The following is a 20,905-nucleotide window of genomic DNA, read 5'->3' as shown; positions in this document are numbered from 1 at the left end:
AACCATTCAATCTCTTATAATATCATTATAGTATAAGCTGGGAAAAACAAAAATTGGGAGAATGACAATTAGTTGTACCAAAAACAGAAACAAACCTACCCTAAAACAAAACAAAACAAAACAAAAAAAACAAGCAAGCAAACAAAAGCCCAAACAAAACTAGAAAACATTCCAATTCCTTTATTTTCCTGCTAGGAAGCACTACACTTAATACTCACATCTTTCCATGTTGTTTACATTAGATACTGGCAAGATCCAATGCTCTAGGTTATGTCAGGTTTGCTTTATTAAATTGAAGATCCACAGATTCAGAGGAAAGAAAATAACTTTCAGTAATAACTCACAATCCTCAACTATAGAATAGCTGCTATCTGTGAAGCTGTACCAGAGTTAGAAATTATTGGATATCATAGGTAAGAACATCTCAAGCATGGTTGTATGTAAACATAAAAAAGCCTTTTTCATGCATTGCCTGACAACTCATGGGGAAAATTATTATATTAAACAGATTTTTTTCCTCTTCTTTGGAGCACAGAAAACAAGCAGATTCCAAAGGAAAGTGTTGTCTTCTTACTCTGCCATCTTCAGCATATATAGACACATCAGCAGAAATCCTGAAAGTGTAGAATGTAACTGAAAAATGAAAACATCATTTTACTTTGATGTGGCTTGACTTTCTACCTCAGTTATGTATTAATTTGATAGCTCATTGCCTATCAGATGTTCTCAAGAGTTAAAAAAATACTTTGTTTATTCTTACTGCCATTTATTTCTATCCCACTTCCAACATTTCCCACCATACACTGAAAAGACACATCCATAAACCTTTAGTCATTCAGAGAAATGTCACCATGCCATACCAAAGAAGTAAATGTACTTTAAACATACTGAAATCAAGATAGGTGTAAATATATGAGATCAGAAAATGAATTCTAGTTGATGAGAATACTGCAAAAAAGTTATTGGTTAAAAATACACCTTTTTGTGTCATATGTGTATATTTGGCATTTGTCTATACTGATATGTCCAGTTGCATTCTAATGCATGTTTTATAATATATATTTCTGTTTATAAGTGTTTCTATTTCTATAATGTAGAAATCTTTTCCACATTATTTCCCAGTTCTACAATGTCTTGTTATTTCCCTAGAGCTAAATCACCTTCTGCTTCACTGAGTCTCTCTAACAAGAACCAGTGCAGAACTCTGCAGCAGCCGGGAGTGACAGTGGGGTAGAGAAAGGAATTCCAAATCTGCCTTCATTAAAGCCAAGCCTAAGACTTGAGACACTAATCATTTCTGCTTCAGCCAGGCAACACAGACGGTGCATAGAGGTGTACTCAGACACATGTGAGGCAAGCATTGAGAGCATCTGCAATGCCATGCTCTATATTTGCATATTTGACTCAGTACTCCTTTGTAGTGCCTTGGTGAGCTGGCATGACATTATCACTGCTAATTACAAGAAAATGCATTTAATCGTCATAGAAAAATGACAAGTTAGAAGTGCATTCTTTAGCTGTTGCTATATCCATTTTTATTTGGCATCATTTACATCACATACTGTTACACTCAGTGCAGAGAAAATCCAGTGAAACGCATAAGCTCTTCTATTTTTGAGACTATTTTGGCTCAAGCGGAACCAACCCATTTTCTATTCTAGGTCTATTTATTTCCAGTAATGACTCATGAGCCAGAAAGAATACTACTTGCCTGTCAGATGCCAAGGAGAGCTTACAGGAATGGCAATTAGAATGTTTTTATTGTGGTGAACGCAGTTGATACAGAGCCTTGAGAAATAGCTGAAATGCAGCTGCTCGGTGCTATTTTTGCTGTTGTTTTATAACCACACTTCAAGGCTTTCCGTCTAGCTGACGAAAACAGAAAGGAGATGAAAGAAGAAAAAGCAACAAACACTGCCAACCCACCTTGCCAAGAGCGTGCCTGGATGGTAACATTTCCATACTTCTGTGGATGTGCTTCTTCTGCTTTATCTCACATTATGGTAAATGATGTTTCAAGGACTCCATTGTCTAAAAGAAAATTAATAAAAAGAGCTATTGGTGATTTTTTCTGCAAGGCGTTAGGAATATCTGTAACACCTGACAGTAAATCATGTATTTTACACATACATCTGCGCTACGAATAGCCCTCCTGATTCCAATACAGCCAGCAACGGCACCAGGCTGTCCTTCTGCAGGGGGTGTTTATACTGAGGCACTCGAGGCTCAGAAAAGGATCTGACATGAACGCCAAGCTACTGACATGCTGGTGTTTATTCGAGCTCCATCAGCTGCACCACAGCTTCTCCTGGCTGGCTGAGCTCATGTTTTTTTGTCTGCGAGGCTCACAAGCTGCTCCTGCTTCTGTCGCACACACTTGTGTCCCTGCGTAAGCAATTTTTAACAGAGCTGCCACCAGGGAGCTGCAGAATGGCTTGGAACGGAAGGGGTATCCTCAGCCACCGCACTTCTTACAGGGGAAAAGCTTTACAAAACGCCAGCACAAGCCTTTCAGCTTGAAATATCAGCTTCCAGCATCTCTACAAGTACGGAGCTCCGTTTGTTCGTGTTTGGGAATAGACGTGTTCTGGGAATAGTGAAACCACTTCTACTTGCGAGAAAGACACCTGCAGCTGGTTCCCCAGCCCTCTTATGAGGAGGGTCACCCCGGCACTAACACAGCACATCACCGCTCCCACCTACGGATCCCCCCGCCCTTCCCTCCGCAGCGCCTGCCGCAGCGCCCCCTGCCGGCCAGAGGTCGCGTACCACTGCGGGCGCTCCGGAAGTGCGTCTGAGGTGGGCGGAGCCGCGCCTCGCGCTTCCGGTCGTGGTGTGGCGGGCCGTGGCGGTGCCGCCATGAGCGACGTGGTGGAGCGCACTCTGGGCGCGTTGCCTGCGCTGCTGGGGCAGCACGAGCCGGGAGCGGGGCCGGGGGGTGCGGGCGGCCCCCACAGGCTGTCGGCTTCCTCTCGGCTCGGGAGCCTCATCCGGAACATCACGGCGCTCACCTCCAAGCATGTACGGGCTGCGGGCGGTGCCCCGGGGCGGGCCGGGCCTCTAGCTCCTCCCGGGGCCTGCGGGCCGGGCCTCTGTCTCTCTCTGAGAGCCCAAAGCGCCGCGGGCCGCTGAGGTGAGGCGGGGGGTGTCATTGTCCGCCTCCCTCCCGCCAGATCCGCCCTGTAGGCGCCTCAGGGAGAGGAGCGGGCGGTGCGCTGAGCTGGGGGCTTCGGAAGCCGCCGGTGACTCAGTACAGCGAGTGCCCGATATCGTGCTCTACGTGGGGGCACGGTGTGTGGGAACAGGAGTGTTGGTGATAAGTTCTGAGGTTGAAACACGTTGTGTGGCATCACTGCCGTGAGTTGGATAGACACGGCTTTTGAGAGTATTGAGCCCCACCATGTGAATACGTATTCTTTGATATATATATATGTTTTTAATCATATCTTGTCTGAAAAAATTACACAGAATTAAGACAGGTTTAATTATTTTTTCTAGGAGGAAGAAAAATTAATCCAGCAGGAAATAACCAGTTTGAAAGCAATGGTTTCTGCCCCCACCACCTCACTTGTAAGTTCTCTCAGTGGTTGCTTTTGTCCTGCTGCTCCCCAGCCTGGAAATTGTGAGCTTCACTCCTATTGCCCGGTGGAGTGACTGGTTTTTTACTGCATAGCTGCTCAGTCATCAATGTGAGATGGTGCCAATGTCAGTGGGTGTGCAGTGTGGTTGAACAGTTAGGACACTGTGATTTTGTTCTTTTGCCTCATATATAATGATAACGTAGGACGATGTGGTGACTGGTTAAAAATATGTTAGCAGTGAGATTGTCTAGTGCTTCAGGTAACTCAGTAGGTAATTCGGTGTTCTTTATGTGTACGGCAATCAAAACTAGGTAATGTCTTTAAGGAGTTATCGGAAGAGTTCTGTTGTGCTCAGAAATCAACATTGAGTCACAAAGACATGTTCATAACGGAGAAAGTGAGAAATAATCTGATGTTAGGAAACCTACAGGAATGTTTCTATGTTCCTGTTAATGGCCTGCACTTTGTTAAAGCGGTGAAGAAAAGTATGAAGCAAGACTGAAAGTCTTCTATAATGTATTTTTGTTCTTCTAGAGACTGATGAAAGAATGTATGGTGAGGCTCATCTATTGTGAAATGCTGGGCTATGAATCTTCCTTTGGGTATATACATGCGATCAAGCTTGCACAGCAAGGGAATCTTCTGGAGAAAAGAGTTGGTATGTGTACATGGCTGTAGCCTCAGTATTTTCAAACAATGTTATTGACATTTCTTAGGACTTCTAATTCATTTAGAAATACAACGTATTTAAAGTATTCAGATTTCATTGCCTTGTTTTGTAGTCTCTCTTACTGAAAATAACTACATCCCTAGTTTGTGAGTTTGGTGAGCAGAAGGCAAGAGAAATAACTTTCAGTCACCAGATCTTTCCGTGTTTTCAGTTACAGCACTAATAAACAAGTCATTTACCACAAATGTGGTTAACAACCAACTCCAAACTAAATACGAATTTCTGTCAGGATCTGCCTTATGTTGTTTTTTTTTTTTTTAATAATTCTGATACAAAATAAGAAAGAAACTGTGAATGGCACAAATTCCAGCAGCATGGTACTGCCTTCCCAGCATTTCAGTTACAGATAACTTCTTACAGTTTTTATAAGGACCCTGGGGCCTCTTTGCTAATGGCAATAAGGTGCCTTATTGTCTGTTTTGGTGACGCTGGTATTCTTTAGGAACAGCTGTAGGAAGTGAGTCGAACTGGGTGCGAGTCGATCCTTAGAGCGTGGGTGCACAGGCTCTTGAGGAAATCTGAAAGGCTGTTGTAGATTTCTTTGAAATTCCATGGGACTGATTTCCTTGCCCTGCCAGCAGCGTGGCTATAGAACTTCTTGCAGTAGATTTTGTTTGAAGTAGCGGTCAGCCTGTCTTGTCTGGAGAATTTTCTTGCAGTTGCTGATTCAACTGCCTAGTGAAGACATTTCTTCTTGTTTGCAGAGCAAATGGTTTAACTCCAAGCAATGCTATGTCTGCATACACAGAAGGAAGGCAGTGTCTTGCGGGATATACTTGTTTGATATCCTTTGTTTGAATTTCATCTGGATCATCCACTCAAGTGTTGGAGTTTCTGAGGAAATGCCTTACGAGTGATGATTTAAAGTTGCTTTTTCCCTGAGTAATGAAAACCAGTGCACAGATGCTCTGGTAGTGATTAAGAAAGTTAATCTTCAGCAAACCTGGGAGGGCAGGTGGTAAGCTGATTTGAAGAAAACTTTGTATGACGTCTGTAAGTGTCAAGAACTGGCGTGTCTTTTATTAATCACTTTGAGACCTTTCCATACTAGGAGTTCCTTTAAGTAGGTTTTGGTGAAGAAGCGTTTTTTAATAAAGTTGGCTTAAAGTTCTCCAGACACAAGGAGCTCTTAAGCTTTGATCTGGTAATAAGATATTATTGAGAGTGTATGTGGGTTGGTTGTTCATTTTATTCTGCAGTTAAATGTGATACATAAGGTTGATCTTGTCTGCTCTTGTTGCCATATACCAAAGTCTTTATCAAAGAATTGTTGTCAGCTGATCCAGTCAAGATACATTTCTCTCTTTCCCTGTGTTAACCTGAATAAATTTCTACAGATGTGCTAAGCTGATGACGTGTAGTTTTACAAGCAGATTGATTCAGGTATCTGATAGTCCAGATAGAGCAATTTGGCCTAAGTTGCTCAGTTTGATGTTTAAATTTTAAATGAACCAAGCCCTTTCTGACTAAGGTCCATTTCTAAGACAAATAGTTGCACTATATTTCTGAGTAATGGCACACTCCTCAAGCCTCTGTTTTTACTCCTTTAGTTTTAACTTGAAGAGGGATTTCTTTTTCTGAAGGAAAGGTTTCTGGCTTGTTTCTTATCTGGAGTTTGAAGTTTTTCTTCTTTATTGTTAAGTAACGAGGGAGCTCTGGCATAGGAAAGGGAAATAATTTTATATTCAACTTGGAGTGCAGAATTATATATGAAACCAAACTCTAATTTTTAAAGAAAGAGAAACAAATGTGAGGAAGTGCATTTGCAGTGTAGGAATGTGATTTTTGTCAGCAGACAAGACATTCACTTTCCAGGAATTGCTTTCTCACGATGTTCTTGGCTGCTCTTTAGCTCTTAACAGGGTCGTATTTCTCACAGGGTGCGGTTTCTTGCCTATTATTTATTGAGCTTTATTGCAACTTAAAAATGTTTGCTTGGAAATAAAAGGAAGTCTTGATATTTAAAACATGAGCTACTTTATCAGCATTGGCTTTTTTTTTTTTAATTGTTTGAATCAACTCTTCTTGTATTACAGACAGGATTAAGTTTTCTATCTTGAAGTTACTGATTGAGGGTAGTAATGGAGGCTGCTTTCTTTTATAGGTTACTTGGCAGTTTCCTTATTTCTCCATGAAAATCATGAACTGCTACTTCTGCTTGTGAACACAGTTGTGAAGGTACAGTGTTTTTGGAGGTTTGGAGGTAATCTAACCTTGGACCACTTCTTCCTAATTTATGTCGTACAATATCTCAGCTGTTTACTCATAAGTTAAATCGTGCTCTCTTAAAGTTCCTGTTTCTTTGGTTAGATGAGAATTTGAAATGGTTTTTTTGTTTAATCTCAGTGCCTCTTTTGTTGAAGCCGTATTTTTAAAATTGTAAACAGGTGATAACTCCATAAAAAAAATCCATTTGTAAGATACGCTGTTTGTATAATTTCTGAACTTCGGAATGAACGATGCATGCATATTTCAGTGTAAAAGTTTGCCATTAGCTGACAGCAGGTTTCTGTTGGCTTCTTTGAGTTCTTGGAGTTCTTTTGATTGGTTTGATAGAAACTGGAATCATACTTTGGAATGACACTGAAAATCCATCACAGAGTGACGGGTTCGTTGTCTTCTTTTCCAGTAGTACCTTTCACAGTAATCAGTTCTAACTTCTTATGTAAGGATTACTTCTGCGTTACAGTAAGCTCCATTATAGACTGAAAATGGTGCTCATTTTACTATTGTGATAAAAAACTTATGATCCTTAAAAATATAGTTTGAAACTGGTGTTATAGAAGGAAATGAGAAATGAGACTCTACAAGGAACTAAACCACATTGAGCACCAAAACTATTTGTGCTGTGAGCTGGACATCTTAAATGTGTTTAATTTGTTTTGAAAAAGGATTCTGATCTTATTTCATGACTCCATCCATGTTTGCATGCTGGGGGGTGTTTTTGGTGTTAGGTTACAATGAGCTGTATCTTCTGTAATTCTGTAAATTGTGAATTTACATTCTCTTCTGAGGGCATGAATAATTACAGTGTAAAAATATGTAATTGCCGATATAACTGGGCTTGCTAGTATTCTCCTTTTAAATTCTTGGGGCTAGATAAAAGGAACTGGAGAGAATACTGTTGGCTTCAGTATAAAGTGTGGCTCATCCCACCGATTCAAGTGGGGGCTCGGCATCGTTTTATAATGATTAAACTGTTTCAGTAAGCAAATACTGATTGTAGATGTGTTGAAATCATGTGCATTTAAAATATGAGGAGCTCCTTATTTCTATATGAAAGAAGGGAAGAGCTTGGTTAGCTCAGTGAGAGCTGTCACTCCTCAAACACAAGCAGACAGCAGGCTGATTACCAGCATGTTGCTTGCTGTAGTGGGCTAGATCCATCCTGCTGGCTGAAGGTGGGTGTGTCTGTACAGAACTTAAAAGTCTACATAACAAATGATGGTCTTATTTCAATGATTGCAATAGGACTTACAGAGCACTAATCTAGTAGAGGTGAGCATGGCGTTAACCGTTGTCAGCCAGATCTTTCCACGGGAGATGATTCCAGCTGTTCTTCCCTTAATAGAAGACAAGCTCCAGCATTCTAAGTACGTATTCGTTTACAGAATTGCACTTGGCCTTGTAAGATTGAATGACTTAATTTTGTTGGTTTTAGTAAACTGATGTTTTTTCTCTAATTTGGCCTTTCTAGACATTACTTTTAGAAATGGTTCCTCTCCATTTTTCTCTTGTATTCTTATCTCATTTATTTGTACTCTTTGCAAAATATTGGACCGGTATTCATTCCTTTTATAACTGCTTTGAATAGGTCAATATAATTGTCTGCTGGACTCCTTTTAGTAAATATGTGGTTGAAAAGGTATTTGTAGAGTATATGGGGAATCAGATGGGGATCCTTGTAGTACTTCACTGCTGCTGCTTTTCTATGAAACTCTTTATTGAAGCTTTATTGGTAAAAGTGTATCTGAAAAGATCCAAAACCTTTATTTGTTTGGTGTATTTGTCATTCCCCATACCCAGAAGATGAAACATTATAAGTGCTATATTAATTAGAAAGCTGTAAGAAACAGCACAGTCACTCAGCAACTCCTCGACTTTCTCTTTGGAGCTGCACATGTGACCACGGTGGATTTGTAGTTGTGAATTTCATGGTTTATCTGGTGGCTGCTTTAGTGAATTGTCAGTCTGACATTAGTCGCTACTCAATTCTTAAGTTAGCTGTGTTGCTTCTTCACTTAGATGGTATTTACAAAGTCATCCGGTCATGCAACTGTAAAACATGGTTTCCCCTCTTTCTCCATGTCATGCTGTTCTGATGTTTGATCCTGTAATTTTACTTTACTGGAGAAATAAGAATAAGTTTTCTGTTTTTTCTGAGTCAAGTTCTTGAAATACACAGCTTTGGTTTGTGAAAAATCTTGTTTTCCTTCAGGGAAATTATCCGAAGAAAAGCTGTTCAGGCTTTATATAAATTCTATCTCATTGCTCCTAACCAAGTACAGCATATTCATGACAAGTTCCGGAAAGCCTTATGTGACAGAGATGTCGGAGTCATGGCTGCTTCTTTGCATATTTATCTTGAAATGATTAAGGTAGGCAAAGAATTGTCTCTCAGAGTTACCTTTGTTTTAAGCAGATAGGGTACTGTAGTTTTGTAGCAAAATATTGCTCCTAATTGTTAGAAAAGTTAATGTAGTGATGATGGATGTTATGTTTGCACTTGCTCTCCATTAAGCTTGACTGACACTTCTTGCATATTTGAGTACTTCAGTACCATTGGCATCCTTAGCTGGCAACAAAGTTTGACTTCTACAGAACAGTAAAGAATCCAGTATGATTTTTTCCCTGTTGCTTTGAAGTTACATTCACTCTTTTTTGCAAATGTCCAAGAAACTAGCATAGGGAGATGTCGTGGGAAGAGAGTAGAAGTTGGATTTAAAGTACTCAAGTGGTGGCTACCTTGACTGTGTTCAATCTGTAGATTGTGCTTTTGAGGTACTGTATTTAAAGTATTTCTGTTGTATTTCTTTGTTACACAGGAAAACTCGTCTGGGTATAAAGACTTGACAGAGAGTTTTGTAATCATCCTGAAGCAGGTAGTGGGAGGGAAGCTCCCTATTGATTTCAATTACCACAGCGTGCCAGCACCATGGTTACAAATTCAGCTTTTAAGAATACTGGGGCTGTTAGGAAAAGATGATCCAAGGTAATCAGCTCTTTGTAATTAATATTATGGAAGTACAAAGAATACAGCTGTGATCATTATCTCATAGGTAGCTTGTCTGTCTTTTTTGTAAGAGGATTTTACCTGAGTTGGGCCTCCTCTGCATTTTTTTTTTTAATTATTAACCAATACGCTGAGCAGATACCTTCTACATTGAAAAATTACTTTCTCAGCTTCTGAATTGGCTAGGAAATTAATTATTATGGAATATGCTTGAAATATGTTTTTGCTGGAGTTTCTGTTACTGGGTTACCAAACAACAGGGTGAAAAGCCACAGCAAAGAGTACCTGCTTTGTTTTTTTTTTCCTGCTTAGATGCTTTTATTCTTATGGTAGTTGTTTCTTCTGAAAGCTGTAAACATTTAGGTGACATTTAGAGATGGCCTATAGAACTCTTAACACATTAAAGTGAATCCATAATTTGTTGTTTTATATTTTTATTACTGGTGTGAGGGTTGCTTGGAAATTGAGACTATGTGCTGTAAATAAGAACTGTAAATACTTCTTGTTAAACAGGACGAGTGAGCTGATGTATGATGTTCTGGAGGAATCTTTAAGAAGAGCAGAGATAAATCATAATATTACCTATGGTAGGTGAGAGTCTTTATCAGTATTTGGGAAGGCTGAATGAGTGAGTGTTTTATGCATGCTAAAATATGTATACAGCACTTCTGAAAATCTAGTTGTGTTCTTAGGTGTCTGACTAGTAACTGGTGAAACAAGTGGTGTCTTTCTGTGCAGCAGTGTCTCCCCAAGCATCCATATCTGGTCTGAGATCTCATATCATGTCATGGCCTGAGAGCTGTTTCACAGTATATTAAGGACCAAAAAACCCCAAATGTAACAGTCCTGTTATTTTACCTTTTAAAGTTAAGACGCATGGATGTTGGCAAAGTACGTGTGCTAATGGAACAGAGGGAGAATTTAGACTTGTTTTAAAAATGACTTTAAAAAGGGATGTGGTCCAGAGCTCCATATCTGGTATAATGCCTACTTCTTCTGTTTTCTAAAACATTGTGTGAGTTCTTTTTCCACAGAAAAGGGAAATTAGAAAGCGGTATTAACTTTCAGTAATATATGAGGAAGTTTCAGCCAGATGTTCAGTTTATTCAGTTTAATTGCTTCTGTTAGATGAGAACAGTAACAAAAAATGGAGTCAGTGTGCAACAGAACTGGTCCCCATGTAGTTTTCTATTTTATCTTGTTCTCAGTTCATTCCTTTTTTATATTGAGCCGTGATAAATTGTCTTACTCCATGCTGTACTGCACTTTTGTGGCAGTATTTATCTCTACAGCCTTATAAACCACCCAAGCCAGAATAATCATAATTTGTTCTTTCACATTTTATGAAAATGGATGGTAACAAAAGGAATAGTTCTGCTAGGCTGTGTAATTAAAGCTGTACTGCAGTAGCAGCTGTATACTTCCAAGTCTGAGTTGAACACAATGAGAATATCTTTTGTTTGTGAAAAGGGAATCTTCTTGTATGTAGAATATCTGCTTGAAAGCCAAAATATAGGTACTCAGCTCCTTAGAAGTAGATGCTTTACTAGCAAGATATAAGACTACTATAAAGTATTAAGTGAGCAGTGCTCAGTCTCATAATGTTATCATACTAGTGTGTATACTTGTGTGCTTGTTTGATTTTGCATAATATAATCATTTATTACCTACTTACTATGTTTCTTTTCTCCTAGCCATCTTGTTTGAATGTGTCCAAACAATTTATACAGTTTACCCCAAATCTGAATTACTTGAAAAGGCTGCCAAGTGCATTGGAAAATTTGTTTTATCACCCCAGATTAATTTGAAATATTTAGGTAAGGATCCTGGATTTCATTAAAGACCTTTAAATTTTGTCGTGTTGGTGTATACCCTTTTAGATAATTTCCAATTGCTTATATTCTAGGTTTAAAAGCTCTGACCTGTGTTATTCAGCAGGATCCTAATCTGGCACTTGAGCACCAGATGACAATAATTGAATGTCTGGACCATCCTGATCCCATTATTAAAAGGGAGGTCAGTGAATTTTTAAACAATGCAAATTAAGTTACTTTTAGAGTGGGTAGTAACTTTTCCAACAATGAAGAGTGAGAAAGGCGTATTATGTGTCACTACTGAGAGAGCAGTTATGAACAATGTTAACGTGGCTCTGTAGATAAGCAGAATGTTTCAGTTCAGTCTCATTAAGTCAAGACAGTTGCTCTCACTCTGGTATTGTACTGAAGTGTTTCTATTTCCCTGATTACTGTTTTGAGTCATTAGAGCTGATTAAATGTATCTTCCTTTCTCTTTCAGACTTTAGAAATTCTTTATAGGATTACAAATGGGCATAATGTGATGGTCATTGTTCAGAAGATGCTTGACTACTTAAAAGAAACCAAGGAAGAATATGCTATCATCACCTTAGCTGGCAAAATAGCAGAACTGGCTGAGAAATATCCTTTTATTTTTCAGAAGCCTTTTGGAACCTTTCAAAGCATCTTCCATGATCTTTTGAAATATGAAGTGTTACAGTTGTGCTTTTTAACATGCAAACAAATAAGTGCATGTATTCTTTTTTTCTATACTGTTGAAAGTTTCCATTCAGTAAAGTGCATTCTGATTCCTTTGAGGAAAGGCAGAAACAAATGTTTCCTAAATTCCAGAGTTAGCAAATGCTGTTCAAATATTAGATATAAGGAAACAGCATTGCTTTCTCTTGAGTACTTCATAGCGTTTATTATTCTTTAGTAAAACAGCTGCAGAACTGCTGAAAAGAGCTGATCTATCATTCATTAAGTGACACTGGATAAACAGACTCTAAAGAATATGTCAGATGGAGCATGTATGAGTGCAAGTATTGTAGAGCAGGTTTCCAGATATAAATCCTTATAAGCAGGTCTCTTTCTATTGTGTGAAGCCTCATTAAAGCACACTTTTTCACACTACCATTTTTTCACTTGTTTACATTTTAAGATGTGCTAATAAGCAAACTAAAAAGAAGTGAAGTTAGGCCTTAGCACTTCATTCCTTAACATGTGGACACGTATGCTCCTAACAATGAATGGTTCATCCAAACCATGAATGCAGTGTTTTCAGTTGGAGGTGATGTTTTGTATCCTGATATCCCTAACAACTTTCTGAGGCTTTTGGCTGAAGGTAAATCATCATGTGATTTGGAGCACTAAACATGTTATGTAATCATTTGGCTTTCTGAAAACGTGCTTTGATAATAGCAAGTGACATTTGTGTTTCAAGCAAAGCATGCTTTTTTCCTTTCCAGGATTTGATGATGGAAAAGAAGACAGACATCTGCGAACATACGCAGTGCGGTCTTATTTAGCTTTACTCGAAGAGGAAAATGTGTTCTATCCACAGAAGTTCCTTCAGGTCATGAGTTGGGTAAGGTAGATGTGTGGTCAAAAATGAATACATGGTTGTGAGTTTAGCAGCAGCATCAATCTGCCTGCATGCTGAGAGCTTTTCCATCTTTATCTGTTAGGTTATCAAATGCAGTTTTAGCCTTGCAGGTAATAATTATCCTTTTCTCTATCTTAGAACATAGTTTTATCCCAGCCCACAAGTTCTACTTCCCTCCTCCCCCAATTCTCTTTCCCCATCCCACTGGGAGGATGGGATGTGAGCTAACAACTGTGTGGTGCTCAGCTGCCTTCCAGGTTAAACCACAACATTTCAACATCAGTGATTGTTTGTACAATGCATTTGTTACTATTTGATACTACATGCTAATTTAAAAGCTGAAAGCTCTGCTATGAGTGAAAGTGTATTTTCTCTGTTACTTGTGCTTAGGTTTTGGGGGAATATTCCAGCCTTGCTACAGATGTTGATCCAGAAATTATTTTGACAAGGTTGCACAACTTGCTGAAGAAGACTTTTGTTACCTCTGAAACTAAAGCATGGATTATGGCTGCAGTCACCAAGATAGCATCACGTGCCTCTTTTTCCAAAACAGTTGAAAAGTTAATCCAGGAATTCAGTGGCTCTCTAGATACGTGCATGAGACAACATACCTTTGAATTGAAGCACCTGTGTGAAGACAAAGTATTGATGAAGGCCTTGCTTCCGTTTGATGCTAGTTGTAATGACATGGTGGTAAGAAAGTTGCAGTGTGTGTTCTTGAACCTTTCTGTAGTTCTGAGAAGTTAAATATTTTGCTAAAAGGTGGGAAAACAGTATTGATATGGATGGTATTCTTGAGCTTTTTTCCTTCCGTGTTTTCATATAATGCTAGAATCTACTGCTTTAGGACACATGCACTCTGCTTTTTTTTTGTTTGTTTATGTAAGAAGTCAATATTGGAGGAGTTGAATTAAGTTACAAATCGCTAGCTCGAAGTTTGTTTCAGTATACTTGAATAACAATATCTGTATGTAAAACAGTTTTAGTGGATGTGAGGAATACAGCAGCTTTACTGGTAGATATGGCGTGTGAGACAAAAGATCCTAATCTTGCTGATAAGACAAAAATATTCTGATAACATCAGGCTTTTGTGTAGAAAGTGTATTCATCACTTTCTCCTTTTCTTTAATGCTTTGTAGGTTGATGCTTCCTTATCATTTCTGGATGAGTTTGTGGCTGAGGGACTTGGCCGGGGCGCAGCACCGTATAAGCCCCATCACCAGAGACAAGAGGAAAAGCTTTCTCAAGGAAAAGGTGACTACAGAACATCCATTTCACATTTGCAGTGTTCTTAACATTTTACAGGGAAACCACTGTAGGCTTGAATTGCTGTTTTTTCTCTCAGATATCACAAGTGTTGATTAGCATCTTCCACTGGTTCAAAAATAACTCTAGGAGATAAGGTGTAGGTTAGGCAGAATGTTCACGAATATTTTACTCTACAAAATTCATTAATTGGAATTTTATTTTTTAGGTAACTAATTTTTATGTGGTGTTAATGTTTGAATCTGAGTGTGGATGCTGTTTTTCAAACAAGAAGGAAGAGATGTTTTGTTAGCTCTATCTCCTGCATCAGGAGGCCTTTTTCTTCTCAGATCTCCAGCATTTCTGCCCTGCTTCTTGGGAAGAAGGCAGCATAAGGCTGAGTGGAAGTGAGAGAAAGTAGCCCTGTATAGATTCAGGGCTGCAGTGGAGGGTCTGTGCTGTACTTCTTGCCTAACACTGACTGTTCTTGTTAAAGTACTGTCCAAAACAATTTTTAGTAGTTACTCAAACTATATTTTGTTCCGGAAAGCATAGCCGAGGTGGGTGGCCTGAATCCTGATTTGCCAGTTCTGTTGAAAATAAATTTATAGCCCAACGTGTCAAGAATGTTTGTAAAGCAGATGGTGGTGTATGGACATGTTGATGTGAACTCAGAATGTGTTATGTAGGTGCATGAGCAAACGGAAGAGCATAGATCTGATAGAATATTTTGGTTGCAGATATTAAGAACTGGCAGATATTTTAGTGATGCTCAATAGAGTTCACTTCTGCTGTTTATCGCACATGTCTAAATGAAACTTAAAGAAGTGGATAAATTTGTTTTTAATGCGAGTAGGATCCAGAATATGATAGCATGGGAAGTGTAGTAGTGCAGTGTATTGATTTTTCTTTCAGAAAGAGTTCCTTCTTATCTGTTTGTGCCTTAACTATAATTCTAAGAGATTGCTTGTATTGCAGCTCTGAATTTTGAACCCTATGGATTGTCCTTTGCTTCAAGCGTGTCCTCATCTGGTATTGCTGGTAGACAGTCCCCTACTGGCTTATCATTTGGTTCTGATACATCTGGTAATAGCACTGAGATGGGACATAAAGAGTGAGTTAATTTGTTTTTAAAATGAAGTACATTTAAACTTGTGTTCTTATTGTTTTTCACTTGCTTTTGCTTCATTATGTGGAACTATAAAGAATGCAGTTACACTTGAAAACTTCTGTCACATAAGCAGCTTAGGATACTATCTTCATTGAAATAACTGGAAGCATTGAATATTGTGAGTTGAAAGGGACCCACAAAGATCGTCACGTCCTACTCATGGCTCTGTACGGGACTACCCAAAAATCGAATCATGCATCAGAGAACTTTGCCCAAATGCTCCTTGAGCTCTGGCAGGCTTGATGCCAGAACCATTTCCTTGGGTTAAACTGTTTCTCATTCTTGGTGAACAATAGATCAAATCAGACTTACTGTAGTAAAATTGAGACAGGATTAATGGATGGAGTATTTTTCTGGCTTTCAGTTTTTTTATAAACCACGTTTACTTTTTATGGAATTAAAATAACAAGCCTTCTAAGGAAACCTTTTTAGATTGAAGGTTAAAATAAGCAGTGTAAGATGCTCTGTAAGTTTTAGAACACTGCAAATTCCATATCTGTATTTCCATTAAAAATATATATATATATAAAATAATTACATTAACAAGAACACTTCCTGTACAAAATGGCAGCACTTTCTGGGTCTCTTTGATTTTTTCCACCTTAATTTACATTATTTTTAAAGAATCTGGAGTAGAGTCATTTAAAGATGTGTAGGGATTCCTGGAAAGAAAGACTCTGTTGCTTGTGTTCGCTTTTAAATTGCTATTCAAATATGTTATAAATATAACCTGAAGCTCTGGATAGAGTTGGCAGACAAGGTTTCTACTGCTGGCTGCAGGTATCTATGCAGACTTTGCAGTGTAGTTTGAATTTGTGCTTGCAGGGTGTTGTAAGAGGTGAATAACATTATTAACACAGAACTTCACGCAGATTGGAAAGCATTCACTGGTACTTCATTATTCGCTGTGTAAATTGAAGTGCCAAAGTGGCAAATGGTTTTTAAAGTAGAGCGCTGGCATGCTTTTATGAACATGATGTTCACATGGTTAGTCCTGCTTTTTTTCCCTCTTCTAGGACAAATACTCTGAAATTGGAGGGAGTAAGGAAGCTCTGGGGCAAAGAAGGCTATCTTCCAAAAAAAGAAAGCAAAGTAGGGAAAGAAGATGAGCCGCAGACTGTGTCTTGTAGCAGCTTATTAGCAGGACGGGTGGCTGAAACTCCTGTGTCACAATCTGATCAAGTTTCCAGTCTCTCTGAGGAAGAAAAAGAAAAGCAGCAGCTAGCATCAACATTGTTTGTTGGGCTGGGATCAAATGCTGGTGTCAGTCTGGTAAGTGGTTCTTCTGTGACTTGCCAGTTAGAAGTTCATATATAACCTTATTTACAATTAGAAATATTTATATGGAAATAGAGATCAAATTGATGTTTTTGGTAGAACTAGACAGGTGACATCAAGACATTGGAAAACCATTGGAAATTACCAATGTAATCTGATCATTTGTTAAGCATGAAACAGATTGGATATAGATTAAGCAATCTCGGGAATACGTCCCATTCAGTAGAACTTCTTTCTTTTTACCTGCTGTTTTTGCTACCAGTTTTCCCTAAGAACTTGTTACTTGTTCTTTCTTCTCTTTCACTGTTAACATTTACACAGCTTATTGGTAGAAGCTCCTTCCATCATCAATTTTCTTTTTTACTTTTCAGATGGGGAAAATGGATTTGCCTACTCAGAAGTTCAAAAGAAAATCAAAGGTAGATGAAGCCCAAAGTAATGAGGAGGCACAGGATTTGCAGAATAGCGCTGCATCAGATTTTGGTCCCTTACTTGATACGGTACCTGATACCAAGGAAGACTGTGATGGAGATAAACGCACAATGTTAAGGAAACCTTCCCTTTGTTCTTCAGATACTGTGGAAGAATCACTTCAGTCTGTAAAAAAGCCTGAGCTGGATGACAAGCTTTCAGATAGCAGACTGTCTCCACTGTCTTTGTTTGCCGATAGTAATATTGAAATTCTTCAGCCTTCTCCAAGTTCTCAGTGTGAAAATGCCAGTAAAACAGCGCTGCTCCCTTCCTTAGCAGAAGAACTGGAAGAACTCCCTCACTCTGAAGTAGTAGAACTTTGTCAGAGCGACACCTTAGCTCTGTATTTATGTAAGGTGTGGAAAGATGACTCTTTGCTACTAGTTGTGTTTGTTTCAAATAAAAACACTTCTGCACTTAATGCTGTGAGTGTAGTGTTTGAACAAGAAGAACATTTTCAGGTAAGAAGCTTTCCATTATATTTCATATTTACTTGGAAGTTCTTGTTTCGTTTGTGGGTCGTATTTAGTTCAATATAGCAGGCATGCCTTTTTCTCTAAGCATTTCCTTCAAGCCTGTGATATGACTGTTAGGCTTCTCCTAAAAGCTAATGACAGAAATCTCTGTACTAAACTTAGCATGTCGTTTGATATTTAAATCCAACATCTCATTGTTCTTATTCATCTTGATTTGATTTCCCACTGCCAGCCTCTCTACGAAATATGTATGAATTTTGAGTTCTGAATTCACTGTCTTCCTTTAGCTTGAAAGTGAATGCAAGTCTGATCAGTGATACTCAGATGCTGTTTCTTTTAAAAATGATGCAGATTTTGGAGAGCCCTGCCTGCCAGTTTTCTGTGATTGAAGCTCAGAGTGTGGGACGTTGTCAGAAGTGCGTGTGGATGGACAAAATCTGCACACAGGGAGTTATTTCTGGCTTTGTTCATTACCAATCAGAAATGGAAACTCACCTGGAATTTTCAATACCTTTATCGCTGTTGGATTTTATCAGGTAAATAAAACTGCAGTTTGAAAGGTGTGTATGCTCAAATGAGTACTGGACAATGCAGGATTGTCTGAGTATGGATTATGGAAACACAAGGCTTCATCTTTGGAATTACTTTTAATAACTGTAATTTAACTTCATGCTTAAAAAACAACAACAACAACAAAACTAGGGAGATCTTTTACCTACATAGAATAATCTGTTTTTAATTTAGAAACCCAAAGCAAGATACAGAAACTTTTTAATGATAATTTGGGAAGAGGAGGGCTTTACTTAAACTGCTCTGCACTTGTTTGTTGCTTGCTCTATTCAGTTAGTTTTGGATACGGAATGTTGTTTTAGGAGACCAAATTTATTCAGAATGGTGTATCTTATCTTACTGTGATTTGTGGTCAACTTTAGGCCAATGGAAATGACTACAGAAGACTTTGGGAAGCTGTGGTTGTCCCTTTCCAATGATGTGAAACAGAATATTAAAATGCCATCTTCTCAAGATTCCTTCTCAGCAGCTCTGAGTGTACTGCACCAAAAGCTGAAGCTTCACATCGTTGATATTATAGGTGAGTGAAGGTTTGCCGTGAGGTTGTTTACTAACCCATGTGTTCTCCTAGAAAAATAAGTACATGGAAACAGGTAACTTACAGTTCAAAACTGAACATTTGGAAGCATGGTAAACACGTGGACGCATGTAAGGATTTTATTGGCCTTACTCAGCTCTATGCAAAGGTTGCTGTTAAGGTGTAAGTGTAAAACAGTACATTTTACTGGGGAGCAAACTTGTGATTATGTTGAAGAGATCTGGAAAGGATGTAAATGCTTGAGGAAAAAAGATCAGAGGTTTGTGAAGGATGCTATAGCTGTATCTAATTGTTACTTCTTTTTTTTCCCCTGTGGCTTCTGTTATTTTAAGGTAATGAGGGAATACTGGCGTGCCAGCTGCTTCCATCTGTGCCATGTCTGCTGCACTGTCGTACTCACTCAGGGATGCTGGCTTTGTGGTTCAGATCACCTTGTGCTGCTCTTCCAGATGGTTTGCTCTATCAGTGTCAAGAGGTGATGGAAGAATCCTGATAACAGTAGTACCTGCCTTAATCTGTTTGGGGTGAGAAAAGGAAGCGAAAGATTTACAGAGTTACAGTGATAATTACCAAAGTGAATTTAAGGTATGCTTCCCAGAAGTGCTCACGGCTTTCTTCCAACTGGCACTTGTCTTGGACTTGGAAGGATGGTGACCTAAAATATGCCTGCAAAAATGCGCTCAGGACTGTACAGTGACTACCAAACAATCCATTAAATACCGTTCTCTGTTTAAGTGAAATGTATATTTCTTTTGCTGTAAGTGACTGAAAGTATTTATTTTCATTATGCAGCTTTTGTAGGCGTCAGCAGTCATTCTTTGTAGCGATTACCTAAAGATGATTTTCAAGCCAACAGATCTCTTTTATGCACTCAGACTTGAACACTTACTGGGGGTTTATCTGATTCTTTTGAGAATTTTTCTAAACTTGTTTTTTAAGCACTGCTGGTGGCAACAAGCCCCACACTGGGGGTTGTACTGAGTAACTTATGTAGCAACAAGAGCATGTTTTTAATGAGCACCTGCCATGATCTTTGCTTACCACTAGTGAGTAAGTGGTGACATCTGAGTAGGATCTTGGTGGGTGACAGGCATGTGGAATTGTGTGAAAGCACTTCATGGGATGGGATCTAACACTTCAGGTTGCTTCTGTCGGCGGTTCTTTGTTCATGTTTCAGTCCTGTTCCCTTTCCTTAGGGGTCAGCAGCACTCCCAGTGTCTGAACCACGTCCAAGATGTATCATGCAGATCACATCTGAGATCATGGAGGTGTCTTTCAGACACCTGTGTATTTAATCTGGCTAGATTCTCTGTCCGAGAAAATTCATGTGAGGAAACCTTCATCTACATTGTCTAATCATGAATAGCTTGAGTGTGACAGATGTGGCTGTACTGTATGTGCATGACCAGGAGCTGCAGTAAGGCATGTGAGGTCTGAGTTGGTCCAGTGTTTATGAAGAATGTGTTCGGATCGGCTCCTTTTCTTCCAGTAATAATTTCACAGCCTTGAAAACCTTTTATTGAAGAACATGAAAATTGTCCAGTTGATTCAGATATAATGTAAATGGTGTCTATGGAAGGATTCTGTCCTTCATGAATGTTAATATGGAATTGAGAATTAACATGCAAGTTTTAACTTCTAGTTTTATTGATTCTTACCCAATAAGCACTGGTTGTAAAGGAAAATAAAGCACTCTTTGCTGTGTTGTGGTAAATGTTTGTGAGACCACCATATCAATGTTGATGTGCTGATAGTTCCTTTTTTCTTTAAGTGATGTATCATCACAAGCAAAGCTCCTTTCCTTTTCTATTGCTGTTGCAGTACCTTGTTGAGAAATCTGAAGTGCACTGAACCTGTAAATATATTTAACGTTCTGCATACTGTAATGTTTCCTGGTCACTTCAAGAAAGTTTCTATAGGTGGAAATGGATCGATAGTGGGATAATCTTCTGGGAAATCTGACTTCTGTTATACAGTTGGATTTTTGTAATCATGTGAAATGCGATGGAATATGTTTCTGGCCTGTGCATTCAAACCACTTCAGCGTTTCAGTTGTTTGGCCTAGTGTTTAAAAAGAAGAAAAACAATGCCTTCTATAACTCATGTAAATGCTTTCTGACCTTTTCCACTGTATGATAATGTATGGTAAGCTATAAATATGCGGTTCTAAGAGAATTATGCTTATATCACATAAAAGGTTTTGCAGAATTTGT

The 20,905-nt window shown here is 38.8% G+C and overlaps 1 protein-coding gene and 1 long non-coding RNA gene across 3 annotated transcripts; one reads left to right on the top strand and one right to left on the bottom strand.

Annotated features, from left to right (window-relative positions):
• Window positions 1-156: 156 nt before the first annotated feature.
• On the bottom strand, window positions 157-2,713 carry LOC140257039 (uncharacterized). Its single transcript, XR_011904928.1, has 3 exons — window positions 2,131-2,713; window positions 1,927-2,031; window positions 157-633 (listed from the first exon to the last, which is right to left on the bottom strand). It is a non-coding gene; the product is annotated as an uncharacterized lncRNA (long non-coding RNA).
• A 120-nt stretch (window positions 2,714-2,833) lies between these two features.
• Window positions 2,834-20,905, top strand: AP4E1 (adaptor related protein complex 4 subunit epsilon 1). Of its 2 annotated transcripts, none has more exons than XM_072346033.1 (21): window positions 2,834-3,021; window positions 3,499-3,570; window positions 4,116-4,239; window positions 6,416-6,489; window positions 7,783-7,904; window positions 8,750-8,909; window positions 9,357-9,523; window positions 10,058-10,131; window positions 11,239-11,361; window positions 11,451-11,560; window positions 11,840-11,979; window positions 12,570-12,682; window positions 12,807-12,925; window positions 13,334-13,636; window positions 14,083-14,197; window positions 15,167-15,302; window positions 16,376-16,631; window positions 17,009-17,569; window positions 17,936-18,120; window positions 18,517-18,674; window positions 19,025-20,905. In XM_072346033.1, the coding sequence occupies exons 1-21, from the start codon at window positions 2,860-2,862 to the stop codon at window positions 19,183-19,185; spliced, it is 3,435 nt and encodes a 1,144-aa protein (XP_072202134.1). In that variant the 5' UTR covers window positions 2,834-2,859; the 3' UTR covers window positions 19,186-20,905. The 2 variants fall into 2 exon arrangements, with proteins under 2 accessions (XP_072202134.1, XP_072202135.1); XM_072346034.1 differs by having other exon boundaries at window positions 2,860-3,021; window positions 6,416-6,514.

Source organism: Excalfactoria chinensis, chromosome 10, assembly GCF_039878825.1.
Source record: "Excalfactoria chinensis isolate bCotChi1 chromosome 10, bCotChi1.hap2, whole genome shotgun sequence".
NCBI lineage: Eukaryota > Metazoa > Chordata > Aves > Galliformes > Phasianidae > Excalfactoria > Excalfactoria chinensis.
The sequence above is the reverse complement of the archived record's forward strand: the minus strand, read 5'-3'. Positions and strand labels throughout refer to the sequence as shown.